This window comes from Sesamum indicum, linkage group LG12 (assembly GCF_000512975.1).
Source record: "Sesamum indicum cultivar Zhongzhi No. 13 linkage group LG12, S_indicum_v1.0, whole genome shotgun sequence".
Classification (NCBI taxonomy): Eukaryota; Viridiplantae; Streptophyta; class Magnoliopsida; order Lamiales; family Pedaliaceae; genus Sesamum; species Sesamum indicum.
In genome coordinates this window covers 546,297-563,310 of record NC_026156.1, presented here as the reverse complement: position 1 = coordinate 563,310, position 17,014 = coordinate 546,297, and the positions used below count along the sequence as shown (strand labels likewise).

The window sequence follows — 17,014 nt, the reverse complement described above, 5'->3', positions numbered from 1 at the left end:
GCTTTTTTTTCTTCTTAAACAGATTCATAATATATGAACAATTGCCTTTGGAGTTGTTTAAACTGAATGTAAAGTAGTTAGCCTGTTATTTGGACAACATGAGTCCTGTGCGTCAGTTGATATGGACTGATATATACTGATCTTTTGCAGAGTTTTGGACATACGTAGAGAAATCATTTACTTGGACAGATCTTCCTTCCAAGTTCCCAACAAAATATGTGCAGTTCCCAGTTAGTCATAGCTTTTCTTTTGTTTCTCCAATTTTCTTATTCCTCACATGGCAGGGATTGTTTAGGTAAAATGTCAACCATTGTCGTGAACCATCTCTCTATTTTTTTGTCAGGTATTTATTGCATCAGTACATACAAATTACGTTGACTGCAACCGGTGGATTGGTGATTTCATACTCTCTAAGGTGAAGTAGCATAATCTTCTCTACAGATTTTTTGTTTTAATGGAATTTTCCTCGTCTAAATGGTATTGTTATCACTTATTTTGGGTAAAATTGTCGGTATTTCCAGTTGCAAGATCTATACTTCAAGAATTATGTAACATTTGCACTGACTTTTAGGGTGTCTGTCCTGGGGGCATTCTACTTTAAAGTAACACTGCAATAAAATGAAGGAGACTACTTTTATCAGGGTTCCTAAGAGGCATAAACAGGATTTTTGTCAATGAAATTTTTGAGGCACAGTCCGTCCTAATGCCTTGCTGTCCTACTTTTCTGGAAGTTAGCAATGTCAGTATTCCAGTGACAATAATTGTTTTTGTATTTGCAGAGTGTTGATAATGAACTTGTATTATGGGAACCGAAGATGAAAGAACAATCTCCTGGAGAGGTTAGCCTGAACTTTTTAATCTCAACTGATAATTTTTTATGTATTATGCTTACTTTTCTCAAAGAATAGTTTTATTCTTAGATGGCATGATCACTGACAACAAGCAAAATATATATATACTTTTTTTCAGGGCACAGTTGACATTCTTCAAAAATATCCTGTCCCAGAATGTGATATTTGGTTTATCAAGTTTTCCTGCGATTTCCATTACAAGGCAGCAGCAGTAGGTAAACCCCATCATTATCAAGTACCATATGTGCATTATCATACTCTGATTGGTGCCACAGTTTCAGTGTCAAAGAATGTATACACAGTAAATTTTCTTTCTACCTGAAGATTCCACATTGAGTTTTTGTAATAGACTTCTGATTATCAATCCACTGCGGAATAAACCGCCTCAAAAACCAAATCTACAACTTATCCATAATCTCATTTTCTTTCAATTTGGTGATGTCTAGGGAACAGGGAGGGGAAGATATACGTGTGGGAAGTGCAATCCAGCCCTCCGGTTCTCGTTGCAAGGTCTGTCTCCATCCTTGCTCTGCACCAGTCACATTTTTTCCTTAGTTTCTATTCCTTTACCTGCTTCTGTCAGCTTAATTATGTAAATGGCATTTCAGATTATCTCATGTTCAGTCGAAATCTCCAATTAGATTGACCGCCATGTCCTTTGACGGAAGGTAAAAACCCCCAAAGCACACGTTTATTTTTCTCCACTTCCTACATAATTCCTGGAGCATGTAATTACTGTAATCTATGTGCCACAGCACCATCCTCTGCTGCTGTGAAGACGGAACAATATGGCGGTGGGACGTGGTAGCAAGTTCCTGAACTTCTTCAACAGCAATCAATGGTAGAAAGTAGTGGCTCTGCTTTCATCCACGCTGAACAAGCTGTGGAACTAAACTTGACTGATTAACCACCAAAACCATGCCAATTATTGCAGATATCTGTGCTTGGCGAATGTACTTTTGTTTTTCTGTGTGTATCTAATTGAAAACTTTTATGTTTGTTTTCTGTTAACCTTTTTGAGTCTCCTGTATTAAAAGCTCTCAAATCTATTTTTTTTTTTTTTTCATTTAGACCAAAACATTTTGTATATCTTATTCTGGGAACAGACTAACAGTCTCATTTGGAAAATCCACTGGCAAAAATGATTATTTCCACAGTTGAAATGACTGAAAATTGAAGAGAAGAATATGCAGATGGGAAAAGAGTATAAAAACTGTGCACTTGAGCAATTGTACAATTATACTATTGATTTTTTCTTTAATAATTAAAACTTTGAAGTTGTGGTTTTCACAACAATAATTCTGAATATTCATGTAACAAAATTTTCAAGTAAGCGTTATGTATGTACATGCTTAAATAGCTATTTTGAATTTTATTTTGTCATGTAATAGTTATTTAAATTTAGACAAGTGTATGATTATTTATCTTTATTCAAAAAACTCACCAGATCTTTTTCGATAAATTAGTTAAAAGATTCACTCAATTTTTTAGATAAATTTAGGTAAACGTTCGGGTTTTTAGACTTGTTAATCACTTTAATTTTATATCCTTTATAATTTATTATGTTAGAATTCAATAATAAATCTTTTATAATATGAAATTATCCAAATAAAGTTTGTGAATGTTTTATTAGAGGTCCAAAAATTCTAATGTGTTGCAGTTGGTCTGTATTATTTGTGTATACAAAACAAAGTATGAAACAATCAATTTTTATCCCAACAGTAAAAGAGTCATAACGTTCTACACTTCCATTTCTACTCGCTCTTCGGGAAATTCACGTCGCCAAATCACCACAGAAACCGCGGGTACTCACCACTTCATTGTGCGGGATTGAGAGCGGATAACTCGGTAAAAAGTAAAATTTGAATTACTATTTTGAATTTTTACCGACATGGATTTGAAGGTGGTGGGCGAGAACAAAGGGAAAAACGTACGCCGTTGTGTTAGGAAATGGATCGGGTTAAGATGGATAACAGGTGGAATATGAAGGCGATAAAAGACACACGAATTTGTTAACCCAGTTTGGATATAAATCCTACGTCTGGGGGCGATACCAAGCCAGGAGAAAACACTCAAAGAGGAGGAAAATTGAGGAGTACAACACACACACACTTGTATGCAAGTCTTCACCACACGTGAAAGACAACACTCACCCTCGTCTCAACTCTTTCTTTTCTCTCTACTCTATTCTACTTTGCTCTATAAAACAATGCTAATAAGAGTAGTATATATAGCCATGACTTATCCTTTTTCCAACTCAACTTGGGATTTCTAAGTTGAATGAGGTTATCCTTCTCCAACTCAACTTTGAATCGGGTTATCCTTCTCCAACTCAACTTGGGAATTCTAAGTTGAATCAGGTTATCCTTTTCTTCTTCAAATCAATCTTCACAACTTAACAATCTCCCACTTGAAGATTGATTAGCTTTTCTCCACTTCTTTCTTGGTACCGCCGGGTTTGTCTACTCTAGTCATCAAGGCCAGTCGAAGCCGTACACAGCTTCAACTTCGCCATCGCAACCGCCTTGGTCAGCATGTCCGCAGGATTCTTTTCTCCTTGGATCTTCTCCAGCTGCAGTGCCTTCTTCTCCAGAAGTTGTCGGATGAAATGGTACTTGATCTCGATGTGCTTTGTCCGCGAATGGCAACCGCCTTGCATGTCCGCAGGATTCTTTTCTCCTTGGATCTTCTCCAGCTGCAGTGCCTTCTTCTCCAGAAGTTGTCGTGTCGGATGGTACTTGATCTCGATGTGCTTTGTCCGCGAATGGAACGCGGGATTCTTTGCCAGATGAATCGCACTCTGGCTATCGCTATGAAGAATCACATCTGCCGGAGGTTTCCCTAATTCACCCAACAAGTGTTGCAGCCAAATGAGCTCCTTAGCTGCCTCAGTAACTGCCACGTACTCAGCTTCCGTCGTGGACAGTGTGACAACCTTCTGCAACTTGGAGACCCAGGATACGGCTGTACCGCCATATGTGAACACGTACCCTGTAGTGCTCCTCCTTTTGTCATAGTCACTCCCTGCAAAAGCAGCGTCAACAAACCCAAACAAGGTAAGCTTGCCCTTACCAAACACCAATGCTCGGTCCTTAGTACCCCTCAGGTACCTAAGAATCCATTTCACAGCTTCCCAGTGCATCACTCCTGGATTGCTCATAAAACGGCTAACTACTCCCACTGCATGTGCTATATCCGGTCGAGTACAGATCATAGCATACATCAGGCTCCCAATTGCTGAGGCATACGGTGTGACTCTCATCTTTGCACGTTCGGAGTCAGTCTGGGGCGAATCACTGTTGGATAGTTTGAACTGATTTCCCAATGGCGTTCCAACCGGTTTTGCATTTTCCATCTTGAATCTGCATAATACCTTCTCAATATAATCAGATTGAGATAACCATAATTTACCAATACCTTTGTCCCTTGTGATTTTCATGCCCAATATCTGTCTTGCTTCGCCAAGATCTTTCATGTCAAACTTCCTCGATAACTGATCCTTGAGCCTATTGATCTCCTTGACATTTGATCCTGCTATCAACATGTCATCAACATACAGGAGTAGAATGATAAAAAACTCATCGAACCTCTTCACGTAGCAGCAATGATCAGCATTGCATCTAGAGAAACCTATCTCTAGCATGAAGTTGTCAAACTTCCTGTACCACTGCCGCGGAGCCTGTTTCAATCCATACAGGCTTTTCTTCAGGCGACACACCTGCTGATCATCTCCATTATACCCCTCTGGTTGTACCATGTATATCTCCTCCTCAAGATCCCCGTGTAGGAAGGCTGTCTTTACATCCATCTGTTGTAACTCCAAGTTCTCTGCCGCTACCATGCTCAACACAAGACGAATAGTAGTTAACTTGACAACAGGTGTAAAAACATCAGTAAAGTCAATACCGTATCTTTGTTGGAATCCCTTTACTACGAGTCTTGCCTTGTACCGCTTCTTCCCGTCTGATTCTTCCTTAACCCGATAGACCCATCTGTTCTGTAGGGCCTTCTTTCCTTTTGGGAGCTGACACAATTCCCATGTGTTGTTTTTCTTCAACGAGTTCATCTCGTCGTTCATCGCAAGCTCCCACTTGCTCTTGTGGACATCATTGACTGCCTCTGCGTAACATTCGGGTTCTCCACAATCAGACAAAAGCAAGTAATAAAGAGAGGGGGAGTACCTATCTGGGGCCCTTCTCAGCCTCGGTTCTCGACCCAGTGCCAAGGGTGTGCTGCTTTCAGTAATCGGTTCCTCCGATACTGGTTCTGGCTCTATCTCCGTTTGTTCGGTTTCGTCCGTCTGAACTCCCACTGAATCCGTATCTGCTGGTCTCATGATCCCGGAATTTGAAATATCGAGATCAACAAATTCCCTTTCCTTCTTGTCATCGTCCGGGCTTACCTTCCTGTCGTTGTACATTACATCCTCATTGAATATAACATTCCTACTACGAATTATTTTCCGGTTTTGATCATCCCAGAATCTATACCCAAATTCGTCAGTCCCATACCCAATGAATGTACATTTAATCGACTTAGCATCCAGCTTAGTCCGATCATCGTTCAAAATATAGGCTGAACAACCAAACGTACGTAAGAAAGAAAGATCCACTTTCTTACCACTCCATACCTCTTCTGGTATCCTGTTGTTCAACGGGACAGAAGGCCCTCGATTGATCAAGAAAGCAGCCGTGTTGACTGCATCTGCCCAAAACATCTTTGGTAGTCCGCTCTTCAATCGCATGCATCTCGCACGCTCATTCAGTGTTCTGTTCATCCTCTCAGCAACGCCATTTTGCTGAGGTGTCCCCGGGATTGTTTTCTGCATTCGGATTCCATGGTCGGCGCAGTAATTCTTGATACCTTCACTGTTGTACTCGCCACCGTTATCCGATCTGAGACATTTCACTTGTAGACCTGTCTCATTTTCCACTAGTGCCCTCCATCTCCTGAATGTATCAAAGGCATCAGATTTTCTTTTTAAGAAATACACCCATACCTTTCTAGTGGAATCATCGACGAATGTCATGTAGTACGTTGATCCACCAAGAGATGACACTGGTGCTGGCCCCCACAAATCGGTGTGAACAAGCTCCAACTTTTCTTTCCTCGGAGTTCTTCCTGTGGTCAAGAAGCTCACCCGCTTCTGCTTTCCGAACACGCAGTGTTCACAATGACCCACCTCCACCGATTTTAACTCGGGCAACCGTCCTTTCGACTTCAGCACGTTCATTCCTTTCTCGCTCATGTGGCCCAAGCGATTGTGCCACAGGTTAGCCTGCGATACAGTTCCTGCAAAGGGAATGTTTAAACTGGATCCTCCCGCCATGTAGAGCGTTCCCGACTTTAGTCCTCGAGCCAAAGTCATTGCTCCCCGACTGATCTTCCACTTCGCGTCTCCAAACGTCGTGTGGAATCCATCACTATCCAGCTGTCCGACTGAGATCAAGTTCCTTTTCAGTCCTGGTATGTGTCTCACATCATGTAGGGTCCAGCATGACCCATTCGTTGATTTGATCCGCACATCTCCCTTTCCTACAATCTTGAGGGGTTTGTTATCTGCAAGATAAACTAAGCCAAAATCACCTGAGGTGTATGGCTCCATGATGTCTTTGTTGCTGCATGAGTGGAATGAGGCCCCTGAATCCACAACCCAATCATCGGAAGAACTGCTCACACTCAACAAGAGTGCATCCGTGATCTCCTCCGTCGCGGCATTCGCTGTTCGGCCCTCCTTTTCCTTCTTTGGCGCCCGACATTCGCTTTTCATGTGTCCGGGCTTCTCGCAGTTCCAGCACACCATCTCCTTCTTGCCCTTGTTCTTCCCCCTGGACCTTGACCTGGACCTTCCACGGTATTTACCCCGTGTGTCAGGTCTCCCTCTGGACTCTGTATGTAGCGCAGAGCCAGATGATCCACCCGTTTGCTTTCTACGGGTTTCCTCGTTCAACATCATGTCCCTGATGTTGTCGAACTTCATCTTCTCCTTCCCAGACGAAGTGCTCACTGAAGTAACAACCACATCCCAACTGTCAGGTAAAGATGAAAGCAAAATTAACGCTTTTACCTCATCGTCAAACACGATATCCACAGACGCCAGCTGTGTCGTGAGTTGGTTGAAGTCATTGAGGTGATCGGCCACCGACTTCCTCTCCTCCATCTGCAACCTGAATAGTTTTTTCATCAGCATAACCTTGTTCATTGCTGAGGGTTTCTCGTACATATCGGCAAGAGTCTGTAGAACTTCCTTCGTGCTCTTTGCTCCCTTCACATGATAGGCGACATTCCGAGAGAGCGACAGGATTATTGCGCTCATCGCCTTTCGATCGAGCACCTTCCATTCTTCATCACTCGTCTTCTCGGACTTCTCTGCAAGTGGTTCGTACAGGTCCTTCCCGTACAGGTAGGCCTCCATCTGCATACGCCAAAACCCAAAGTCGGAACCATTGAACCGTTCGACTGGAAACTTTCCCTCCATCTTAACTCCTTGAACCAGGCTCTGATACCAGTTGTTAGGAAATGGATCGGGTTAAGATGGATAACAGGTGGAATATGAAGGCGATAAAAGACACACGAATTTGTTAACCCAGTTTGGATATAAATCCTACGTCTGGGGGCGATACCAAGCCAGGAGAAAACACTCAAAGAGGAGAAAAATTGAGGAGTACAACACACACACACTTGTATGCAAGTCTTCACCACACGTGAAAAACAACACTCACCCTCGTCTCAACTCTTTCTTTTCTCTCTACTCTATTCTACTTTGCTCTATAAAACAATGCTAATAAGAGTAGTATATATAGCCATGACTTATCCTTTTTCCAACTCAACTTGGGATTTCTAAGTTGAATGAGGTTATCCTTCTCCAACTCAACTTTGAATCGGGTTATCCTTCTCCAACTCAACTTGGGAATTCTAAGTTGAATCAGGTTATCCTTTTCTTCTTCAAATCAATCTTCACAACTTAACAATCTCCCACTTGAAGATTGATTAGCTTTTCTCCACTTCAAAAAATATAAAATAATATAACTATTCTACGCGGTTAATTCATATATTACATTATTTGAATAATGTATTTAAATTTATCACCTCGAATAGAACAACTAACAAAAAATATTGTTAATCCATTATTAGAGTGCATTTAATTATTTTTAAAAGTGTATTTACATAAATTATTTCTTTTCATTTTCATACATATATCAACTTGGGAATTCTAAGTTGAATCAGGTTATCCTTTTCTTCTTCAAATCAATCTTCACAACTTAACACGTTGTCTTCTGTTTTCACTGTTCAATTTTCACTTTTCACCTCCTCATTGGAAAATCAAAATTAAAATTGTTAATTAATTGATTTATTTTAATTAATTATTATTAAAGTAATTGTTTATTTTGAATGTTTTATTAGAGGTCCAAAAATTCTAATGTGATGCAGTTAGTCTGTATTATTTGTATATACAAAATAAAGTACGAAACAATCAACTTTTATCCCAACAGTAAAAGAGTCATAACGCCCTACACTTCTATTTCCACTCGCTCTTTGAGAAATCCACGTGGCCAAATCACCACAGAAACCGCGGGTACTTATCACTTTTCTATTGTGCTGGATTGAGTGTGGATAACTCGGTAAAAAGGTAACTGTAAAATTTGAATTACTATTTTGAATTTTTACTGACATGGGTTTGAAGGTGGTGGGCGAAAACAAAGGGAAAAACGTGCTCCGTTGTCTTCTGTTTTCACTGTTCACTTTTCACTTTTCACCTCCTCTCGTTGGAAAATCAAAATTAAAATTGTTAATTAATTGATTTATTTTTAATTAATTATTATTAAAGTAATTTGTTTCTTCACCCACATGCATCATTATCAGATTGCTTCAAATCTCCCTCTTTCTCTCTCTAAACCTATACATACACAATACATACGTTTACCTTTCTCTCTCTACACTGAGCAATCATAAGTCTCACGGATTCCTCGAACCCTAACAATTTAATTCAGTTAGGACTCTTTGGGAATTTGTTTATTCAGTTTGTGTGTATTCTTTGTTTGATTGATTGCTGATACTTTGTATAAATTCTTTTATTTTTACTTATTTGTCAAGGACTTCTTTTGAAGTTAGGTTTCTGGTCTTTTTGGTATATGATATAGGCAGAGATAGATACCCTAAAAATACTTGCAACAGAGGAGTTTTTTTTAGGAATTTTTCTTCTTCTGTATTATATTTAGGATTCATGTTATCAGAATCTGCGGGGGGGAAAACAAAGAACCCACTCAGTTTTTACTTCTTGATTAAAGGTTGTCCTTTTTTCTGGTGGTGTGATTAATGTGAGAAAGTAAAGAAGCAGAAGACGACGGCTTAGCAAGTGTAATCGAACCGTTTTTTTGTTGGAACTTGCATGGTTTTAGATGGTGCTGTGAGTTGTAAGCTAAAGGATGTGGACACCTGTAAGCTGAAGGCTTTCATCTTACCCGGGGCAAGTTACAAGTATTTCTATATAGAGGACAAGTTTTGCGGGGGTTATGTTCTCTAGGGAGGCGAAAGGTGTGAGCAGCTGTGTGCGGTGTGTTTTGGTGGTTGCTACGGAGGGTCTTTGCTTTGGTTTCTTTGCTCGGGAATGAGGAATGGTGGTACTGGTGGGGATGGTGGAGCTCTTGTGCCACGGCCGGGGAAGGGCAATAATGGGATCATTCCGAATTCGTTTAAGGCTCTTTCCAGTTACCTGAAGATTGTCTCATCTGGTGCCTCGACAGTTGCTTCCACTGTGAGGTCTGCTGCATCTGCGGCCTCGGCAGTTGTGGAGAGGGATACTGAAACTAAACATGATCAGGTGAGAATCTAGAAGTTTATCTTTCCGCCTTCTCCTGTATTCTTGATATATATAAATTAGTGACTCTTAATATGGTACATCTAGAATTGAGTTCATGATCTACTGAATTTTGTTGCTGCATGCAAGTCTAGGGTTGAGTGGGAAGCCTTTGCGCTCCAACTTGGAAAAGTTGGTTCTTGGGAGGTTAAGTTACAACAGTTAGTATCATTGCTACTAGTAATAATGTTATTGCTTTTAGATATTCTTTTTTAGATGAATATTGCATCATGCAGGTGGAATACATAGCATCACTGTTTACTAGGTAGATTTTCTCTAGTTTGTTTCTATCTCCTCAAATATTTCCTTTGTAGCTGAGGAGCTGTTGCCACCAGTGGATTCTGCATGCAGCCTTGGGATGTAATTATAGCTAAATTTGAGGGTATTCAGAGGGAGAAAAGTGATATCTCTCTGTATGCGAGTTTTAGGTGTAGAGTTGTGATTATATTTGTTAGATTGCAAATGCTAGGACTCCAGCAGACCTTATGGGATATGAATCTTTTTCTCAAAACTAAACTAGTTATCTCTGACAATAATGAGGTTGCATTTGTTCCACAGAAATGGTTTAGTTAATATGAAATATTCTTGCCATCTCAATTTGTTTTATATAGGTCAACTATACCTTACAGGTCTTTGTGCCTCAAGTGAGGAAGTGTTTGTCGCCACCTTCTTCTTGGTACATGACGTAGTTTTCCAGTATCTGTAGTCATTATCGAAATATTAGGTACTTCTTGTGTCGGTTCGGACGGACCTTGGGATTACAGGATAGAGGTACTTATGGCAACTGGATGTTTTAGCACTAGAAGAACTTATTCAATTAATTTGGTTATGTCCGCATATGCGGCTGGTTGAACAATGTATTTACTTTGACAATGTTGTTTGGAACTTACTGGTTTTGTTCCTCTAGTCCATTAAGTAGCTGTTTCTGCATTTTGATTGGTTGGACGATTTTTGTCGTTAACTCTTGTTTTTCAGCATATGTACTTTCCCCATTATGTCGAGGCTTTTATACAGGATTGAGAATCATTCTATTCTAAGCAAAAATGAAAATTTGTGCACTTAAATGCTTGTTTCACAATTAGTGAAGCATATTTATCGGAAAAAAGCTGTGACAATTAGTTTTAGTAATTAAATAGTTTTTGAACATTAGATTATGAGTTTCCTGTCAAATCAATTCTTGTCAGTGCCTTACTCATAGCTTCATCAGTTATATTGTCACAACTCTAATCAATAATGCTGGATATTTATGCTTTAGCCGAACAGTTAATTTGCGAGGAGCATTGCTCCCTGAGAATCAGTCAGGTAGACTATCTGTGCATTATTCCTCCTCTATAAACTCGCCCAGGATCTTTCAATTTTTTCTTGGCTAATAATGGGCTTGGTACCCCCTAGGTATATCTATAATTTGCACTCTTATTGAACAACATCTTAGTTCCAATTTTGGTTGCTCCTTATCTAGTGTGCTATATTTTAAAATCTTTGATTCACACATAAAGCCATTATATATATTATTAATTCTTTGTTTTAATACAGACAGTATTCAAGCACACATTGGGTGCTCAAATAACTAGTCTGGGAGAAACTATTAGAGTAATTAGCTGTGACATTGATATGACAACTTATGAATTGCATTGGTTGAGCTGGTTTTTTCTATCTTTCTTCTAGTCTTTATCTTTCTTATCACATTATCACCTAGTTTTTCAAAAAATTGCTTCATTTACTTATTGTTTTTAAACTAAATTAACAAAAAAACCTATCAATACTTGAACTTAGAGACAAAGTAAAAGCGTGACTGGATATGAGTAAATGTTTTCAAAGTTTTAAGCAAATTTCATGAGTGTGACTGTTTGACTAGGCTTTATACTGAAACTTAAGGCAAGTCGCAAATGGCCTTGAAGTGCACATCCTGAAATTTATGCTTTCGTGCAATCCCCTGCAAATTGTCTCTTGTTTAATTACCTTTAGGCCATTCATATTTTCCTGCACAAAAGGCTTTCTGTGCTTAGAAGTGGACACTCTTTTTACTCTTGGTCTAACAGTCATTTTAAAAATCATGTTTTACCAAACCTTGGTTAATCGCCAGATTGAGTTTTGTTTTAGGATTTTGGTGAGAAGTTTGGTTTGATTTTAGTGACTGCTTCTCAGTGATTGTTGAAGATTACGTTTTAAGATGATTGCAAGTGACTACTTTGCACTGTAAAACCGCACTGGAGTTGGCTATTGCTGCTTGCGAGCACTTTTCCTTTCTTTTTGGCCTGGCATTTAGAATCAATGTATCTGATATTTGCTTCTTAGAGGTTACTCAATTATATTCATCTATCTTCCAAAGGTATCCTGGGCTGGATTTGACAAAGTAGAGCTTGAAGGAGGCATCACACGGCAGGTACTCTTGCTGGGGTTCAGTTATGGGTTTCAGGTCTGGGATGTTGAAGTTGCTGACAATGTGTACAACATAGTCTCCAGGCATGATGGTGCAGTTTCCTTTATGCAAATGTTACCAAAACCCATGGTTTCAAAGCAATCTGTTGATAAGTTTGCAGACCGTCACCCGTTGCTGATTATTTGTGCTGATGCATCTTTCTCTGGAGGTAATAACATTCAGGAGGGGTCTGGTATTCCTTGTAATGGGTCCACCCAACAATGCCAAGAGTCTCTTGATCGTAGTTGTGTGCCTACTTTAGTTTGGTTTTATTCCTTGAGATCTCAATCATATGTACATCTATTAAGATTTCGATCAGTTGTCCATTTAGTCCGATGTAGCTCCCGGGTTGTTGCTGTATTACAATCATCTCAGGTATGTTAACTTTGCTTAAAATCTATTTTAAGCTGCAAATTGTTTATTTATCTTGTTGGGGTCCAGTGATAAGCTTGTTCTGCAGATACATTGTTTTGATGCTGCTTCGTTAGAGAGAGAGTATACGGTCCTTACAAATCCTGTCGCTACAGGATCTTATGGACCAGGAAGTATAGGCTTCGGGCCCTTGGCTGTGGGCCCCAGGTGGATGGCTTATAGTGGGAGTCAAGTTGTCATTTCGAATTCTGGGCGTGTGAGTCCACAATGTCTTGACCCCTCCGCTAGCTTTCCTTGTCCCAGTTCACGTGGAAATCTCGTTGCACATTATGCTAAAGAGTCAAGCAAGCAACTGGCTGCTGGTATTGTGACTTTAGGGGACATGGGGTATAAGAAGCTATCAAGGTATTACTCCGAGTTATTACCTGAAGGCAGCAACTGTCAGTCAGGGGCTACACATGGTAAAGTACATGGTGTTGCCAATGGACATTTGATAGATGCAGACAGCGTTGGAATGGTATGTTGTTTTCTTCAGAAGTGTTTGTCTATCTTATGGCTAGTAGAAACCAGTTATTCTATTTTCCTTAGACTGTTGCTCTTCCCATCAAAGTAACTGCTTTGTAATTCTTTGTGCCCATCATGACTATGATTTACTGAGCTTGGACATATTTGTTTCTCAACTTTATTGTAATGGGCCAAGAGATGTAAAATATCTAATTACTGAGTTATGCCATTTCTAGTGTTGGTTGGAGTCCATTTGTGCCATGAGTTTTTCTTGCTTCACGCTGTATTGCTCTTTGTGCACTTTGGTTTGATGTTTTGTTGAGCTTATTTTTGTGGGCACGACAATCTGTCAGGTCATTGTCAGAGACATTGTTGGCAAAACTGTGATTGCACAGTTTAGGGCTCATAAAAGTCCCATTCTATTATTGTGCTTTGATCCCAGTGGTGCCCTCTTGGTGACAGCTTCAGTTCAAGGACACACTGTAAATGTTTTCCGTATAATGCCTGAACTTTCAGGAGGCTCGTCTGGAGCTACCTCTAGACCTTCTTATGTCCATCTTTACAGACTGCAACGTGGTTTCACAAATGCTGTAAGATCATAACTTTGTTTTTTTCTTGATTTTAACCTCTTTATAGGTGAATAAGAAATTATTGTGGTAATGCTTTCACAGGTTATCCAGGATGTAAGTTTTAGCAGTGATAGCCAATGGATTATGGTAAGTTCGTTAAGAGGGACAAGTCACCTTTTTGCTATTGCTCTGTCTGGGGGATTGGTTAGTTTCCAGTCCAGTGATGCTTGCGTTAGTCCCAGAAACAGTGGATCCATCTTCATGGCAAAGCCTGCAGGTTGGGGATCACCAAATTCAGGATTACAAATACTGACTCAACAGAGTATCTGTGCATCTGGCCCTCCAGTTACTCTCTCTGCAGTCACCCGAATAAAGAATGGAAGTAATGGTTGGCGAAACACTGTAATTGGTGCTGCAGCAGCTGCAACTGGGCGGATGAGTTCTCTCTCTGGTGTGATTACATCAGTGTTCTGCAACTGTAAAGGCAATGATATTTGTGCGGATAACAATTCTATGAAGAGAAACTACTACTTGCTTGTTTTCTCACCAGCTGGTTGTGTGACACAGTATGCTCTGCGTATTTCTCCTGCTTATAACGGATCGATGTCTTTTCCTGGAGCAAGTGCCACTTGTGAATTTGGTATCGAGGGCAATGCAAGAATAATGGTGGAGTCAATTCAAAAGTGGAATATTTGTCAAAAGCAAAATGGCAGGGAACGAGAAAATAATGTGGACATGTATGCAGAAAATGGAAATTCAGATTGCAATAAAGTATATCCTGAAAGCATGAAACAGGAAAATAATGTATTTTTGGACATTTTGAGTACAAGAACGAAAGAAAAGATTTCTATTGAAGAAAAGAATCAAATGTATATATCTGAAGCTGAGCTGCATATGCATCAGAACCAAAATCCATTATGGGCTAGATCAGAGGTATTTCATGATTGCTGATAAGTTGAGATAACTTTCTGCATGTTGTGCAATCTTTTTTTACGAGTGAAATTTTAATGTTGTTACTATATTTGGGCAGATATATTTCCAATCTATGCTGACTGATGGCTCTAATATGGACGAAGAAGGTGCTTGTAATGGAGAGACTGAAATTGAGAGAGTCCCAATCCGTATGCTTGAAGCAAGGTCCAAGGACTTGGTTCCAGTTTTTGATTATATTCATGCTCCCAAATATCAATGGGGAAGGTATATTCAATTTCATATGAGTGTTGCTTATAATTGGAAATTCATGCTGTTTATCATGAAATTATCTTCTACGAGAGGTTGGCATTGTGTTTACCAGACACTGTCCCACTCGCTTTTCTTTATTTTGCTCTGCGTGATGAGCTGAATGGATGTCTTAATATGGTTTCTTTTATGTTTTGTTGTAATTTGTACTTTCAAAATTTTAATTTTTGTCTAGTGAAAATTCATAAATCATCATGTTCCTCTCTTTTAGGACATCTGCTATGAAAGACAACAATAATGAGCAGTTTGAGTATCAGGGGTCTGATGCATCTGGGAATGGCAGGCTTGCCTCCATATCCAATGGTGTTACCATAGTGAATGAATCTAACAACAGTTCTAACGAACCAGGACAGGATGGTGTTTTGCTGTCCACGGAAACAAGTGGGGGCTTTGTGAATACTAAAGATTCCCCAGTGGAAAACGCTCAGCTTGAGGCTGTAAATACTATAGAGAACTCTGTGATAGTTGAGCCAACTTAGTCATGTACATAATAGAGATGGCGTGAAAATGGAGAAACAATTTGCAGAGCATGATAGATTTGGTTGAAGGTAATTTCTTAGAGGGCCCTGGTCTAAAAATTCTGTTAGTAGAAGCCTTCCATATTCATTGTGCTCCTCTATTGGTTTGTTTCATTGCAGTGATTATAATATATTTTCAGTTGAATAATTGTGAAATGAAGAAATATTTGGTTCAACTGCTGTCGAGCTAAACTTAATATGACTTGGTGGTAGAATAACTACAAACAAGAATTTATACTTGATATGGTAAGTTGGTAATGATGCCAACAAGCACTGCTGGACTGTGTTTATTCATTATCTGCAAACTGTAAGCTTGCTTCGGTGCTTTGTGCATTGAGTGTTTATGGCACTGGAATACGAGCTAACATGTTCATTTGATTCTCTTCCTTTAATCATTATGCTGAAGTCTCTGCCGAGAAATGTGGGTTAAGGATGATCGTATTACAGGCCTTGCTCGGCTTCAAATCAGAGTAATGTCTTATGTTTTATGTCTGGCAGGTGTGAAGTTCCATATGTAGTGGAGTGAGAATGAGAGGCTTTGGATTGCAAGGGGAAGTGTTTATTCATAGCTCTGGTGTTGAATTCTTTTCTGTGCTTGTAAATAAATCCTCGGATTATAATCCAAGCTTCAATATGTAAATACTAATTCCATCATTGCGCAGTATGTTGCCTTCTTTGTTGTTTAATTTAATTGCTTTGCCTTGAATTCTTAGCCATTTTAAATATGTTTCGATATCTCTTTGAATAAGATAATAGTACGGAAAAAATATGAGAAATGAATTAAGTAGTTATAAGGATTAGAGATATAAATTAAATTGTGTAAAGTGAAAGAAGAAACGAATAGTTGGCGTCAAGTTTATAAGTTAATTTGTTTTTCTAAGTATTTCTGACGAAATAAAGGTTATCTTTGAATGAACCGGTAAAGAAAGAAATCATTAAATTCTTGTCTAAATGAACAATCGAAACTTTAGACTCAAATCCTCAATCAAACAAACTGCCAAAAAAAGAATAATTAATACGGTATTAACCCTTTATGGTGAAGTTATACTTTTTCCTAAAAAAAATGAGATTACACTTATAATCTCTCCAAAAATTCATTTTTTACACTTGATATTTTTTTTGTTAGATTTTGGACAAAACTTTGACGGTAGCAAAAGTAATTGCATGCTTGCCTTTTATTTAACGTTTTTATGCAATAATTTAACATTTTAAAAGAAAATCTAAATGTAATTAACCCTCATTAATAATAAATACCTGCAAAGATACAATATAATCGTGACAAAGGCTAGTTTCATTCCACCACATACAAGATAATACCAGCCCACCAACCCCCTCCTCACCTTATCTGAGTCGCTTTGATGAAAACACCTTTTTTTTTCTCTAAAAAGAAAGACTTAACAAAAAAGAAAGGCATGAAGAAGTCGCATTTTACCGGTTATAAATACTCCCACAAGTAATACAACTATTAACTCATACTATTAGTATATGTTTTCCTTAATAATTTATTGCATTTAAGGAGAGAATTACTAATTTCAACAATCAAATTTCTGGCAATTATATCCCAGACCCAAATCCCATTCCTTGCAAAATACTATTTTTCCACTAGAAAAACTAATTTAAGGCTGCCTTTGTCATGTATGATTTAGAGCATTCTTGATTATTATTACCATACAAGATACACACGA

At 39.0% G+C, this 17,014-nt stretch overlaps 2 protein-coding genes across 5 annotated transcripts in view; both read left to right on the top strand.

Moving 5' to 3' along the window:
• Positions 1-1,871, top strand: part of LOC105174820 (polycomb group protein FERTILIZATION-INDEPENDENT ENDOSPERM) — a 4,105-nt gene extending 2,234 nt beyond the window's left edge. For 2 of the 3 annotated variants that reach the window (XM_011097027.2, XM_011097026.2), the window contains 7 exons: positions 151-230; positions 344-415; positions 780-839; positions 970-1,066; positions 1,298-1,361; positions 1,460-1,519; positions 1,607-1,871. In XM_011097027.2, coding sequence (XP_011095329.1) covers positions 151-230; positions 344-415; positions 780-839; positions 970-1,066; positions 1,298-1,361; positions 1,460-1,519; positions 1,607-1,670 — 497 coding nt within the window. In that variant the 3' untranslated portion in view covers positions 1,671-1,871. The remainder of the gene's footprint in view (positions 1-150; positions 231-343; positions 416-779; positions 840-969; positions 1,067-1,297; positions 1,362-1,459; positions 1,520-1,606) is intronic. The other variant, XM_011097029.2, reaches the window with a different exon arrangement.
• LOC105174815 (autophagy-related protein 18f) lies at positions 8,720-16,015 on the top strand. 2 transcript variants are annotated; one of them, XM_020698327.1, is made up of 8 exons: positions 8,721-9,672; positions 12,038-12,502; positions 12,588-13,016; positions 13,357-13,593; positions 13,675-14,505; positions 14,603-14,769; positions 15,023-15,359; positions 15,828-16,015. In XM_020698327.1, the coding sequence occupies exons 1-7, from the start codon at positions 9,460-9,462 to the stop codon at positions 15,288-15,290; spliced, it is 2,610 nt and encodes an 869-aa protein (XP_020553986.1). In that variant the 5' UTR covers positions 8,721-9,459; the 3' UTR covers positions 15,291-15,359; positions 15,828-16,015. The 2 variants fall into 2 exon arrangements, with proteins under 2 accessions (XP_011095317.1, XP_020553986.1); XM_011097015.2 differs by lacking the exon at positions 15,023-15,359 and having other exon boundaries at positions 8,720-9,672.